Here is a 15,059-nt window from a genome sequence, read left to right on the forward strand (position 1 = left end):
TTGTCCTTTGACGCCCGCTCTCAACGGCAGAAGTGTTTTTAGTTTTTCAAAAAACCTTTAGGTAGGGGCCTGATTTTTTAATCGATAATTACGAAAAGTTCAGAAGTGTACACATATCAAAATTACATTAAAAGTGGTGAACAAGTGCATTATAAACAAGTAAAAATACAATTTCTGTTGAAACCATTTCGCTCAGGTAGCTGTTTAAAGACCAGTCTTCTCACTTGTGTTTCCCAACATATGCATAAAATAACAAATCTGTGAAAATTTATACTCAATTGGTCATCATGCAAGAGAGTAATTAAAGAAATAACACTGTTGTAGCACAAATTTGTGTGCGGTTAGTGGTACGAGTGCGGATGACTTGTGTCCCGCCCAACTTCGAATGGCCCAACTTCGAATGGACCCAACTTCGAATGGCCCAACTTCGAATGGCCCAACTTCGAATGGCCCAACTTCGAATGGCCCAACTTCGAATGGCCCAACTTCGAATGGCCCAACTTCGAATGGCCCAACTTCGAATGGCCCAACTTCGAATGGCCCAACTTCGAATGGCCCAACTTCGAATGGCCCAACTTCGAATGGCCCAACTTCGAATGGCCCAACTTCGAATGGCCCAACTTCGAATGGGCCCAACTTCGAATGGGCCCAACTTCGAATGGGCCCAACTTCGAATGGGCCCAACTTCGAATGGGCCCAACTTCGAATGGGCCCAACTTCGAATGGGCCCAACTTCGAATGGGCCCAACTTCGAATGGGCCCAACTTAAACCCGGAAGTTACAGACCCGACAAGGCTGTCAGCCTAACGGCCTCCACATGGGGTTAGTGGTACGAGTGACTTGTATGCACAGTAGTCGTACGATGTGACAGTGTGTATACGGGACACACGCACAGTGTATACGGGTGGGTTTACAGCGAATAATGCGACTGCCTTGAGCAAGGCTAGGGCCTGCCCAAATGCGTATGATCCTGCCCAACTGCTGCACAGTTGTTGTTTGTGTTACATTGGCAGCAAAACCGAAGGGGCATATAGTGTTTGCCTGTGTGTAGGTGTATGTGCACATGTCATCTTTGTCCAAGTGATAACTCAAGGACTCGGCGTATCAAGTCCAAGCTTGGATTGTGGACTGGTCATGGGATCCCCAAGAAGCCTAGGGTCGTTAATGTTGTTCGAGGAATAACTAACAAAGGACTTGCTGTATGAACTCCAAACTTGGTTTGTGGGCTGGTGTAGGGATCCCCTTTGTGCCCCCCTCAGTTAATTATTTGGGTCGTTATAGCTACATGTAAAACAATAACTCAAATTTGACTTGGTGCAGCAACCCCAATCTCAGCGGGGCATTTGTGTTGTCAACACACATTTCTTGTTATAACTAAACTAGGACATGTTTACATTGACTTAAAGTATAACTTTTGTAGCTAAGCCATGCAGAGTTTTTTCTGCAGCCTTTTCAAAAAAAATTTCACTTAAAAACTGTCAGATATGCTGGAGCTAGCCATAATGACATTCAACTGCAAAGTCTAAAATGCCAGTGAAAAATATTTAAAGGTACAAAGGCAAAAACAAAGTTAAACATAGGCTGTTATCTGGTCTGCAGTACATGAACACTAGTAATGTATTTTTTTCAAATGATTTTTTTATTCAGGTTTATCGTCCCCGTTGCACTAACAATGAGGTGTACTGCCATAGGACAGCAGCCTGCCACCGACCAAGTGTCGACTGCCAACAGGAGGCGAGCATCTGGAGCAAGACATGCGCCGATACTGGCCACTATAGTTTCAACCGCCGTGACTGCGTCAAGAGCGCAGACGGATCCTTACAGGGCCGCTACCGCTTAAGCTCCTTACCACTTGACTACGACTTTGTGAGTGAGGTATCCTACAGCATCAGTGCGGTTGGTCGCAATTTTCTGTCCCTCCAGCGCTCGGAGCACGTTGAGGTGAAGCAGGGTGACATCATCGGGTGGTACAACTCCAATGGCGGTAAGCTGGCCTACCAGACGGCAGACGCTGCGCTCGACGGGCCGGAGTTCCGTCCAACCCAGTCCAACTACAACAGCCGACTGTCGGGAGGGTACATTGCCTATGCGTCCGGGGCATCGGTGCACAATTATAAGCATGCCCTCAAGGCCCACGTGGTGCGGCCTTCACACCTGCATGTGTTTCATAACTACACTTGGGAGGCGAGTCGGAGAAACATCTCGGTGAATGCAAGTAACAACCTGGCGTCCGGGATATGGGACATGCAACATGAGATCAAGGTCATGGAAGTTGTGTCACAACTTACGTTTAATGCACCGTATTTGGGTGAGTGAAGCTTAGTCGTTATTTTGTTTCTGCATTCTTTTTAAAAAAGAGACAAAAAAGTTATCAAGAGACAAGATTAATGAGCAGTCACACGTACCAAGACATACGGTCATCGTTCTTCCGCACACTCATCACTGGTACTCTGGAACTCTCTGCCAAAACACATCAAAACTGCCAAGACTGAAAATCAGTTCAAGTCACTCCTGAAAACATATTTACTCAATTAGTTCTCTTTTGTTTTCTATCGCTTTTTGTGTTTATGCTTATCATTAATTATGTTGATTTGTATTATTGGTATTTTGTATTATTGTTGTTTTTCTTGTAAAGCGCTATTAAAGCCATTGGACCCTTTCGGTACAGAAAAAAACAAAAGTTCACAGATTTACAAATAACAGGGTTTACAGAAGGTAGTTGTGAAAGACTTCTCTTGAAATACTATTCCATAAATGCTTTACTTTTTGAGGAAACATTAAAACAATATCAATTCTCGATATATCGAGAATTACGGATTTATTTTAAACACATGTCATGACACGGCGAAACGTGCGGAAACAAGGGTGGGTTTTCCTGTTATTTTCTCCTGACTCTGATAACCGATCGAGCCTAAATTGTCACAGGTTTGTTATTTTATATAGAAGTTATGGTACAGGAAGTGTGGGCCTTGGACAATACTGTATACCGAAAGTGTCAAATGGCTTTATTAACACGAGCCCGGCGTACATTGTCAAGTAAAAACTGCTACAGGCTAGTATACATCACCTCCCAACTGTACAAACTTCTCGTTAAAAATGCTCATGTATGTCTTCCATTCATATATAAATAATACATTTTTTAAATACAGTATTAAATATGTTTAAATGTTTGAGTTTTACTTTATTTGCCAATTATACTGGTTGAAATTGCTACCATAATTGCATCACAAAGATATTTTTTTTAAAGATACATGTATTATAAACAGGAATGTGTTGTTATATTTTACTGAAAACTACATGATAGCCATGAAATCAACAGGCTTTCAGATACTACTGAAAGTTTTTAATCTTGAAAGAAGAAATGGCTTTATCAAACAAGCAATTAAACTCTAAGTCTTTAGTTAAATCTTTCCTTCAAAACTGATTGATTATTTTTGTATCTTGTTGATTGTAGCCGTGGTAACCGAGCAGCAAAGGCTCACCATCAACGCACATCTTGGGACAGAGGTTACATACCACTGGTTCTTTGGCAACGGGGACGAGTACGTCTCGCAGGACAACTATTCCAACTATACGTGGATGGATGATGGAGTTTATAACATTACTCTGAGGGCTTATAATGACATCAGCCAAGATATATATGAGGTGGGTGGGTTGTGTGCTGCTCTGTTTACCATCATCTTTTCAAAACACCATATTATTAAACTTGGTTCTTATAGTCAAATTGTGGCGCGCACCGGGCACACGGGTGTTGAGCGCTGGGCGCCACTGCTGCGGTGTACATTTGCCTAGTTTTGTGCACAAAGACATGAGGAAATCATGTTCCTTTTCACTCTTTATGGAAATTTAATGTTTTCCTCAACGACTTACACAATTTCCTTGCCAGGACATCATGATATATGTGTACTAATGAAGATCACTGACAACAAATATTTGCAGCTAAATAGAAACCAAATCATCTTAAAAACGGTGATTGTCTTAGGTGATTTAGGGGAAAAAGACACGTTAACTGCATAAAAGTCGCTATACATGTAATGCATTACATTTTGTCAGAATTTCAGTATTTTATTTTGAGCTTAATTTAAAAAAATTTATCAAGAATGTAGTACATCATTATACCATGTAGCCGGGAAATTGTATAGATTGTCGAGGAAGACATTCAATTTCCCCAAAAAGTGAAAAGGAAAATTATTTTATCATGTGCTTGTGCACAAAATTAGTCACAAAGACACCGCAGCAGTGGCGCGCGGCACCCATGGCCGCGCCCAGCACCCATGGCCGCGCCCAGCACCCATGGCCGCGCCCAGCACTGGAGCGAAAGGATCTTTACATGTACATCAGCGCTTTATTCACACCCCTAGGGGAGTATCAAGAAGTATGAGATCTATTCCTTTATAGCACCATGTAATGGTTTACAAGGTGCTGTGGCACAAATGCTGCCAATCGAACCAGGAACACCGGGGTGAACTCCTTTCTCTTTTTGTTATTAAAGTGTACTGTGTTTTTTTAACATGCTTTAACAACACACAGATATTACGGCTTAACGTCTGAAGGAAACTTTTGGTAATTGTCAAAGACCAGTATTGTCACTTGGTGTACATGTATCCCAACATATGCATCAAATAACGAATATGTGATTTGGGCTCAATTGGTCGTCGCAGTGACAAGAAAAGGATGGAAAAAAAATACAACCTTGTTGCACACATGTGTGTGCTTTCGAAATGCCTAAGTAAGGCTTCAGGCCTGAATTCATTCTCAGATTCAAATATTTGAGTGAGAAATTACCTCTTACAAAACTTTGTTGATTCAGAGGGAGCCGTTTCACACAATGTTTTAAACTATTAATAACTCTCCGTTGCGGGTTAACAAGTAGCTTTTCATGTTAATATATTTTGAGTAATTACCAAATGTGTCTATGCCCCTCTAGGTTTCTGGAAATTGTTTAGATTTATATAGCTTGGTCTTTTCTCTCTTCCGTAGCATTATGTGGTCCTGCAACATAAGGTCCAAGGTTTTGACTGGAAGGATTCTGAACCTAAATCCACATGGACAGATTATCCCATTACTCCAAAGATCTTTGGTTCCGAGACAGTAATCAATTTTGGCATGGATCTAGGTGAGATATTTTTCGCAAAAGCAAAACACAAAATGTTTTTCCTTTTTTGGCGATTTGTTAAACTCCCAGGCCTGGAATTTCATCTTTCAGAGGAAAGGGCTATACTCATTTGGCAAAGGGACCTTCAATTGGAAAATCTTGAAGCCATTGGTCTCTTGTTAAGGGGCACCAAGGCCAAGACCAGGGGCAACGAAGGCCAAGACCAGGGGCAACGAAGGCCAAAACCAGGGGCAACGAAGGTCAAAACCAGGGGCAACGAAGGCCAAAACCAGGGGCAACGAAGGCCATGACCAGGGGCAACGAAGGCCAAGACCAGGGGCAACGAAGGCCAAGACCAGGGGCAACGAAGGCCAAAACCAGGGGCAACCGAGGCCATGGCCTCCATGTTCTTCATGTCATTCTGGGCCTGACTGCTCTTACAAGGGGCCAACTTGATGAAGTGTTTTGAACTACACACATTCGAATGACTTAAAAAGAAATTGTGAAAGGAGCACATTGATTCGGATAGGCCGCTTTGGGCTTTGAAAAGAGTTGTTTTAAAAGTGATTGTAGTTGGAAACCTATTTTAAAAGTAGAATATAATGATTCAAATAAATATCTGCCAGAATTGTGTTTTTTTTTGTGGTTTATTATGATAGTTGGTTGGCTATTTTTGAGAAGAAAATTTGTGACTCCATTTTTTAAATTAAAATGCTTACCAGGCAAAAACATTAACAAAACAAACTTGTATTGAAAACCTATTTGGATATGAAATATAACAGAAATCACTACTGTTTTGATATTAACATATTTATGTTTTTTTTAATCATTAATGCACTTAGGAACAAATGTCACCTACGAAATTGAAATAGGGGACGGAATTGTACCTACGCTCATTTTGTTCCACGATGAGGAACTAGATGTACCGATGCTACTCTTCGAACCCCCCGAGCCAACAACCGCAGCGGCACCAGTCTATGAATTGAACTGTACGTTCGTTATGGACAACGTGACCGTGGACGATGCCCAAATGGACGACGATAACAACAGCTCTCTCTCCAGCAATGGTACATTTGGCAATGGCACCTTTGGTAACGAGACAATGATGGGTAACGAGACATCTTCTTCCCTTAACGGGACCGGCGGTTCGGTTGGTGGCCGGTGGGTATGCGTGAATGTGACGGTCAATGTGGCTAGTGGTGTGGAGGGACCTACGAGGGAACCGCCTAGGGATTTGACAGATCGCCTGAGTGTCTTACACAACGGTAAGTTTTTAAAAGATGAAATAAGCGTGTTGTGCTCTGGGCTAAATTTTATAGAGCTGCTTACTCAAGGCAGTGGAAACTATTGGTAATTACTCAAAATAACTATTAGCATAATACCTTACTTGGTAACAAGTAATGGGGAGAGGTTGATTGTTGGCCTATAAAACATTGTGAGAAACGGCTCCCTCTGAAGTAACGTACATTTCGAGAAAGAAGTAATTTTCCACAAATTTGATTTCGAGACCTTAGATTTAGAGCTTGAGTTCTCGAAATCAAGCATCTGAAAGCACACAACTTCGTGTGACAAGGGTGTTTTTTCTTTCATTATTATCTCGCAACTTCGACGACCGATTGAGCTCAAATTTTCACAGGTTTGTTATTTTATGCATATGTTGAGATACACCGAGTGAGGAGACTGGTCTTTGACAATTACCAAAGTGTCCAGTGTCTTTAAGCAAAGAATGGTTGTTAACATTTTTATGCTAAGCAAAAAGAGCAGTGTACAGTCACATATTGTTCATGTGACATGGTATTTTAGCTGGTAATGTTATTCTGGTAAGCATTATTATGTATTACTATTTGTAGTTAAGCAGCTAGCCCTATGAATTTGGGCCATGGTGTTTCTGATCAGCAGAGTGTGGGTTTGAGACCCCATCGTGACACTTATGTCCTAAAGCAAGACACTTAACCATTATTGCCGTGTCCTTCTGATGGGGCGTAAAGCCATTGGTCCCGTGTGTTGTGTAATGCACGTAAAAGAATCCAGTGTGCTTATTGCAATTGATTTGCTGCATATAGTGGCACCATTACAAGGTGCTATAAGTATAAAGGAGTAGGTCTCATAATACAAAAATGTAGCTCCACATTATCCTTGCAGGACAGAATTCTGTATTATTGTGGCAAGGCGGGCACAAATTTCAAATTGTTTCTTTGCATTGATTGAACAAAAAGCAAACCTACTTAGTAATTTCAACCATACATAGCCTTAAATCTTTTTTTTCTTCTTTCTTATCACATTTTCAGGTTTGACTGGGAGTGTGTATACTGTTTATGAAAGTATAGGCTACTATCCCGTGACTGTCAATGCTTCCAACAGAGTCAGCTGGGCAATGATAACTTCCACAGCCGTGGTTCAGATTGAGATTACAAACTTCCACATCGTCGATCCGCCTCCGCTGAAGTTCGGTGAAACGCAGATCGTCGGAGTAGGTTTTGACACCGGCACCAACTTGTCCTTTACGGGTAGTTTCGCGGGAAACACTCTGGACTTGACCAACAAGTCGCTGTACCACATGGATGATGTCATCGGAGAGGGCTACATCGTCATTGGAACAGACATGTACGACGACCGTGGTTTCTACACGTTGGAGTTGACTACTTGGAACTTGGTGAGCGGCCCAATCACGGATTCCGTCGAGGTGCAAGTAGAGTTCGCAATCAAGGACTTCAAGATGGAAGTGTCCGAGATGTATATCATCCCATTCACCACAATTTCCATCCGATTCGACATGCAGATCGGCTCCGATCTGACTATAGTCATGGACGCTGATGACGGCTGGTCCAAGGTATTCATCGACGAAGAGATGCACAGATCGCAGAACGACTTCTACCTGGAGTGGCACCAGTTCGGAGTGGCGCGAGACTATAATATCACCATCCACGCAATCAGCGCTGTGAGTGATGAGCTGATCTGGATCGAGATCAAGGTGCAGAATCCAGTGGAGTTTGTCGTCATGACTGTATTCACACCGGGCTCCATCCCGTACATGGAGGTGGGTACTATCCGTTACGAATATGCGTATAACGGAGACCAGGCCATGCCGCCAACCGACGCTACCGCTGAGTACTTCCTGGCCCATGGAATCGAACCGGTTGAGGACTTCCCCATAGCTGAAACTAACCCGGTTGTTCATAACCTAAGTCTTGCTGACTACGGACCCTACTCGACGTTTGTCAACATCTCCAACCTGGTGAGCTGGATGAATTTCACCAAGGAGATTGAAATGGAGAGGCCGATTCTGGGGCTAGTTGTGACCTGTAAAAATCCTCATTTGAGAGTCGGCCAGAAGGCTGTCCTGACGGCGACCATTGACTGGGGCTCTCGAGTCAAATGGACCTGGGACTTCAAAGACGGGGATGTAGTCGGTCTCGGAACGAAAGGGGCACGGACACGCAGGCACAAATACAATGATGAGGGCAGGTATTATGTGGAATTGGTGGCCTACAATTTACTCGGAGAAGTTCTGTACACTCTGCCAGACCCAGTTATAGTGGAGTATCCCGTGGAGGGCATGGAGTGGGTCGGCAGAAGGCTGACGCGTCTTTACGTTGCGCAGATCTACGCCCCCGTTACCTTCCACCTTCTGTTGGTCAACGACGTTAAATTTCCAACGGATGCTGATTATGAGATTGACTTTGGCGACGGTGAGTTCATCGGGGCTCGCGACCTGACCATGGACAAGGCGGACAGCTCCAAAAACACTGACTTTCAGCTTCATGTCCTGAGCGAGACCCACTACTATGATACGTGGGGAAACTACAACGTCACCATCCACATGTGGAATTACGTCACCGACGTGACGCTCGTCTACAACATCTGGATCTATGAGACAATCACCCAGCTGGAGAAGGAGATCAACTACAACGAGTTGATCATGGACGGGGACTACTCCCCCGGCAATGAGACGCTTGACTTGGAAGGATTCGACGTCGGCAAAAACTACTTCAAACTCGAAGAGGCGATTGTTGCGAAGGCGACAATGGCATCTGGTACAGGGTTAACATACACCTGGGACTTTGGGGATATTTACTTTGAACCGCCAGCGACCGCCACACCTGGACCCTCGACTATGGGGACTACGGAAGCAACTACTGTAGCGCCTACCACTACTCTGGCACCAACCACCCCGCCTGAACCTTGCACGTATCTCTACAGCGAGTGGGCCAGCCTCATTGTTGATCAGCTCACCTCAGAAGATGACGAAAAAATAGCACTGATGGAGGCGTCTTTAATACCCAATTGTTCCTATGTGGAGGTGGTACAGAATGTTACCCTAAATGGAACCGATGGGATGTGGGTTAACTCCACCGATGGAAACTCCACTGATTTGTACTGTGTTGAGGTAAACGGCACAAACTCAAACCTCACCAACTCTACTGGTTACAGTCACACAATCGATGGCAACGGCACCACCATCTACTGTTTTAATAGTAGTGATATTAATAATACAGCATCACCAGTATTGGAACTTGTTTGTGAAGTATCACCCATTTATCTTGTCACGCAGAGAGACTTGTGCGTCAAATATGACAATTTTCAAGGGGAGGACGACTTTCTCTACAATTTGACCCTAATGGCTACCTTGAATTACACAAGATCTTTTAATTTCTCCGATGTGTACAATTTCAACACCACCAACAATTTCACCAATGCGAGTTACAGCAACTGGCTGGATGATGTTGACTCGCCTGAGCTGAATATTACACTTGTAGATTTAGTTGATGCACTTAAGGAAAGGTACTGCTTGAAGGCTGACATTCTGACCGGAATCGCAGACCTCGTCATCCGCAATAACTTCACCACAATCCCACCTGTTTGTGCACCTCCGACCCCGGCGCCCACTACAACCTTGCCGCCACCAACCACTACACCACCAACTGAGCCTCCGGCCACTTACGCTCCATGGGTAGTCCAGACGACGGAACCAAGAGCGATCTGGTGGTATACGAAGCGAGGGATATACACCGTCACCCTCAATGTCTCCAACCCCGTCCACTGGGTCGTGGTGACCAAAACCATCGTGATACAGAGAGGCATCTTCGACTTGGAGCTCTCCGACCACGGACCGCGCTCGAAAAACACCACCATAGAGTTTGAGCTTGACACAGGAAATGTGGGAACAGACGTCTGCTACTTTGTTGACTTTCGCGACCAGCAGTCTGAAATTAACCCCCTCGCCTTCTGGGGACACCGCAAAACATGCGAGGAGAGATACCCTGACGAGTTTGCAGACCCCTTTCTGCGCTTCACGGAGGTCAGTAACGCTTACCTAGAGGGTCTACTCTTGGCCGGGAGAAGTCCAAATATCACCCTCACCAATGTCTTTCTGTCGGTTAATCAGTTCAGGATCGTCGTCCGGGCACACAACAGGGTCTCCGAACAGAATATTTTCATGCCGACTGCAGTCACGAAAGGACCCTGCTTCTATCCAGAGGTAAGAGTGAAGGACAATAACAACTGTGATCAGTATTACCCTTTCTGTGACGAGGACGGGAATCGTGAGTACTACGCCTCGAAGGATGTTTACGTCTACTCGTATGTCAAGATCAACTGTACGTCAACGCCATACACGATGTATACATGGAGGTCATATGAGATCGACGACCAGGGTCAGGAGACGGAATTCTTTGAGTTGGGCGAAACAGAAATGGCCGGTTTCACTCGCCGGGAGCTGGCCGTCAAGCAGTTCGTTCTTCCGTACGGCGTCTACCGCTTTGAGCTAAACGTCTCCATGTGGGGAGAGCGTGGTGTGGAGTCCCTAGACTCAACCACGATCCGCGTTGTGCCTACTCCTCTCATCGCCAAGATTGCCGGCGGATCGGAGCGTATCATCCGCTGGAACGATAGAGCAGACATTGACGGATTCACGGATACGTACGATCCGGATGTTGACCCTTCAGATCGATCTGGAATCCGCTTTGTGTGGCTGTGCCGCAGGGAGCATGAGACGTTTCAGGAATGGAATTGGGACTATACGGAGATGCTACAAGAAGGAGGAGTGAATGCGTCTTTCATCCATGAGAAAGGAGACGTAGGAGGATGCTTCGGCCGGTATGGATACGACATGGCTGGATTTGGAGGTAAGAAGTAATTTTTTTTTTTTTTAAGAAAACAGTAAAACTATTATTTACTGCAAAAAGAAATGGAGCCACGTAAATGTTAGTCAACTCTCACATAACAAGTGTCTTTTTTCTAAATATTACACAAAACTATTCTTACTTTTTTGGTGACCTAGATAAAAACTTGGTGTTGACTTGGTTGGAAACTGAACCGAATTAAAGGAACACATTGCCTTGGATCGGTCGAGTTGGTCTTTGAAAAGCGTTTGTAACCGTTTTTTTATAAAATGCATATGGTTAGAAAGATGTTGTAAAAGTAGAATACAATGATCAACACAAACATGCCTCGAAAGTGCACGGTTTTCCTTTTACCTCGTCGACTAACACGGTCGGCTATTTATGGGAGTCAAATTTTTGGCCGACCGTGTTAGTTCTCACAGTAAAAGGAAAACCACGCAATTTCGAGGCAAACTTGTGTGGATCATTGTATTCTACTTTTGAAACATCTTTCCAATCATATGCATTTTATAAAAAATAGTTACAAACGCTTTTTATAGACCAACTCGTCCGATCCAAGGCAATGTCTTCCTTTAAGGTTCCCACTCAACGCTGCGTGCTGATGCTTTTGTTTTATGTAACTGCACCTAAATGGTAGAAAGAGGGTGCCCTGGCCATTTGCAAAAAGAATCCCTGTGAAATGTGCGAGCTCACAGAAAGACCAAAGACGGACAGGGTTCGAAAAGCCATCCCAATATGACAAAACTAGTCACTGTTGACTGTGCCGCCACAATGACTGTGAGTGTCCATTTAATAATGTGTTTTATCCGCAAGTGATAAGTGAAGGTGTTGAAATTCTGCTTCTTTTTATTTACACATATATATCAGGTTTAGGTTTTTTCCATACCATTAGACAGTACAATACGGAACTTAATAATAGTATGGGGAGGTCGCAGACAAGAAGCCCAAGCTTGTACAAGGTCTAGCCTCTTCAAAAAGATTACCGGTACATATAAATATATGAATTTTTGAATTTACTAGGCAAGTTGAATGAAACAGCCAGCCAGATGGAGATAGATACATACTACATGCATGAAGAGATGGTCTATGAATTAAAACTGGTTGTATTCAAGGATACCAGGCGAGCCGAGTTCACACAGATCCTCTATGTGGCCACCGGTTCCCCACCTCGTATGGAGATAAGGTTAGTCTGTAATAAATCCATCTTTGTGGCGTGTCCGAGCGGTCTAGTTCACAGAACCCAAGCTGGTATTGTCAGGAACAGTGTGTGCCCAGGTCAAAATTCCAGTTGAACCTAGTTAAACTGGGTTTAACTGGAACTCGTTGAAAATCAGTTGATAAACTAGTTAAACACAGTTAATACCAGTTGGTTTAATATGGAAAATGGACAGAAACCTACTGGTTTATAATTTCAACCTAGTTGAACTCAGTTAACCCTAGTCCAAACCAGTTGGTTAATATGGAAAATGGACGAGTTTGGTCACTATCCAGTTGAACCAATTGACACCAGTTAACTAGGTTCAACTGGAATTTTGACCTGGGTGGGTTCGGGTCTCGGTCAGGACACTTGTGACCTTGGTCAAGGAACTGAACCTGAACAAAGTTTGAAAGGTTGTGCTATCTGCTCTACCAGCCAGGCCCCTAGTGGATGATACCCATGCCAACATCCTTAGAGACTGTGAAGGGGATAACCCTGTATCAGCCCTAGGAGTAGGTGACAACATGCCACTGGTGAAAGTTAAGTAGTAGCCCTCACCTTGAGGTATTACTAAAGACTTGCATTTATTATGACCAGACCTTCAGAGGAAATCGTTATTCAATTTTCAGGATTATTTATTTCATCCCTGTTCCCTCCACAGCTGTAAGACCAACTGTAAATCTAAGCTCAATCCAACCAGTCGCTTTGCTCTGGAGTCGACCAATCTGGACTGGAGACGTGGGATGATCCTGTACTATAGGTGAAGAAAAACATATGTTATTCATCTTGTTTTTATTGTACGACAGGTATTTCGACGCTGGGTAGAATGCATTCTAACGGAAAGATCTAATTAGAATTGTTGTCACATTTATGCTGTTAATGAGGGAGACGTACATGTAGTAAAAGAAGATTATTTTCTGATGGAAGTATGAAGGAAGAAGAGAAACACTCTTGCATCGCTCTCCTTCAGAAAATTCTGGTTGGCAAGTTTCTTGGCTAAACAAGAAATGGCTGTTAACTGTATGGTGTTCTGGGGTGCTTTTTTCACGGGCGTAACCAATAACTGTTTCGGTTAAACTTGCCAATTGTTGATCACTTGTAATTGACTGAAACAGTACTTGGTTACAACCGCGAACAATGCAACCCAGCTCAGGCTGGTAACCTATATTTGTTAAGCAACATGCTAAGCAAGCTTTTCTGCTTACAGGCTTTATGAAATTGGGCCCTTATGTGGCTCCTCTTCGACTAAATTTGTTTCTTTTGGTTCGATGATTAGGTGGGAGATCTACAGCATCATCATAGAGGGGTTTAAGACCACCATACAGCTAATCGACACCAATGACTGGCTGTCTTTCTCTGGGACTGGCAATGATAAGGCCAACTTGGCAATCGATGCAGGCTTCTTCGCTGATGAGGAACGATATAGGATCCGTATCTACTGTGATCGGTCTCCGGACTTCACTAACTTCGGTATGTTTTTAAATGACTCCATTGTGAGCAGGCTTTATATGCAAACTGTGGAACTGATTCCAACGAAAAAAAATTCAATGAAGTAACTTTTTTTATTCATTCATTCATTCGTTGATGGTTTATTCATTAAATATATTTCATACGAAGCTAAAGGTTGAATTGGGAACATTTTGTATATCAAGTCAACAAAAAAAGCTGGTTAAGTAAGAGAGGTTTGGGTAACAACCATGTGAATATCTCTTTTTGGGTAGTGTTGGTTTGGAAAATAAAACAAGTAGTTAACAACAACATGAAAGCTAGTAAAAAATGCAGACAAAAAGTAAAACAGTAAAAGTGCACAAGGCACAAATGAAGACAGAAAATAAAAAATTGCTTTTAAAAAACAGTAAAAGAACACAAACTATTACAGAAATATATGAACATATAGGCAGGAAAGAAATTTCAGTCATTCGTGCTTGCGGTCCAAAAATTTGAATAAAAGAGCCTTCAAATTCATTGCACATTCATTGTGGACTTTTTTACCAGTTCATATTTGTACGACTGACTCTGTTCTGATATCCAAGAGGCTTTTGAAGACTCAGTTGCTTGTAATTTTTGTTTTATTGTTAAATATATTACTTCATAAATTTCAGTGAAAGAAAGTCAAATGAACAATGATGTCCACTTTGTTGTCACAAACCCGTATGATGATACTATATTAATCATCATGGTACCCTCCATTTCAGGTATGGCCTCCCAGGATATCCTTGCTAATGAGCGTCCCATCGTTGGTAACTGCACCATGCTACCAGAGAACGGGACAGCGCTGGAGACAGAGTTCAACATTTTCTGTGAGGATTGGGCAGACCCCGATCTCCCCCTCAACTTCAGGTTCGCTCAGCGGTTACTGGAGACTGATTCTTGGACATGGATGTATAGCGGTAAATATCAGTTCTGATAGCTTTTAGTTTTAGTCTTCCAAAAATGGCTCTGCTAGAGGGTTGGAGTATTAGGGCCTTGTTACATCAAGGATTCTGTACTTACACTTTATAGTAAGTGGTTGTCAGTTTTTATGTTATTTGTGCAATTTTCTTCTGTATGGAATTTTTCGGTCTGTTTGGTATGTTTGTATAATGTTTACTGATTGTTATTGCTGTAACTTTTATGGAGTTTTGCTGTATTTTGCGCATTCGAA

The 15,059-nt window shown here is 43.1% G+C and overlaps 1 protein-coding gene across 1 annotated transcript in view; it reads left to right on the forward strand.

The window, feature by feature from the left end:
* LOC117292880 overlaps positions 1 to 15,059 on the forward strand; it is a 70,214-nt gene that overhangs the window by 12,234 nt on the left and 42,921 nt on the right. Inside the window, exons 11-19 of the mRNA XM_033775048.1 lie at positions 1,648 to 2,308; positions 3,455 to 3,645; positions 4,981 to 5,116; positions 5,938 to 6,360; positions 7,384 to 11,220; positions 12,238 to 12,400; positions 13,077 to 13,175; positions 13,692 to 13,885; positions 14,611 to 14,805. Coding sequence (XP_033630939.1) covers positions 1,648 to 2,308; positions 3,455 to 3,645; positions 4,981 to 5,116; positions 5,938 to 6,360; positions 7,384 to 11,220; positions 12,238 to 12,400; positions 13,077 to 13,175; positions 13,692 to 13,885; positions 14,611 to 14,805 — 5,899 coding nt within the window. The remainder of the gene's footprint in view (positions 1 to 1,647; positions 2,309 to 3,454; positions 3,646 to 4,980; positions 5,117 to 5,937; positions 6,361 to 7,383; positions 11,221 to 12,237; positions 12,401 to 13,076; positions 13,176 to 13,691; positions 13,886 to 14,610; positions 14,806 to 15,059) is intronic.

The sequence above is a fragment of the Asterias rubens genome, chromosome 7, assembly GCF_902459465.1.
Source record: "Asterias rubens chromosome 7, eAstRub1.3, whole genome shotgun sequence".
In the NCBI taxonomy this organism is placed as follows: domain Eukaryota; kingdom Metazoa; phylum Echinodermata; class Asteroidea; order Forcipulatida; family Asteriidae; genus Asterias; species Asterias rubens.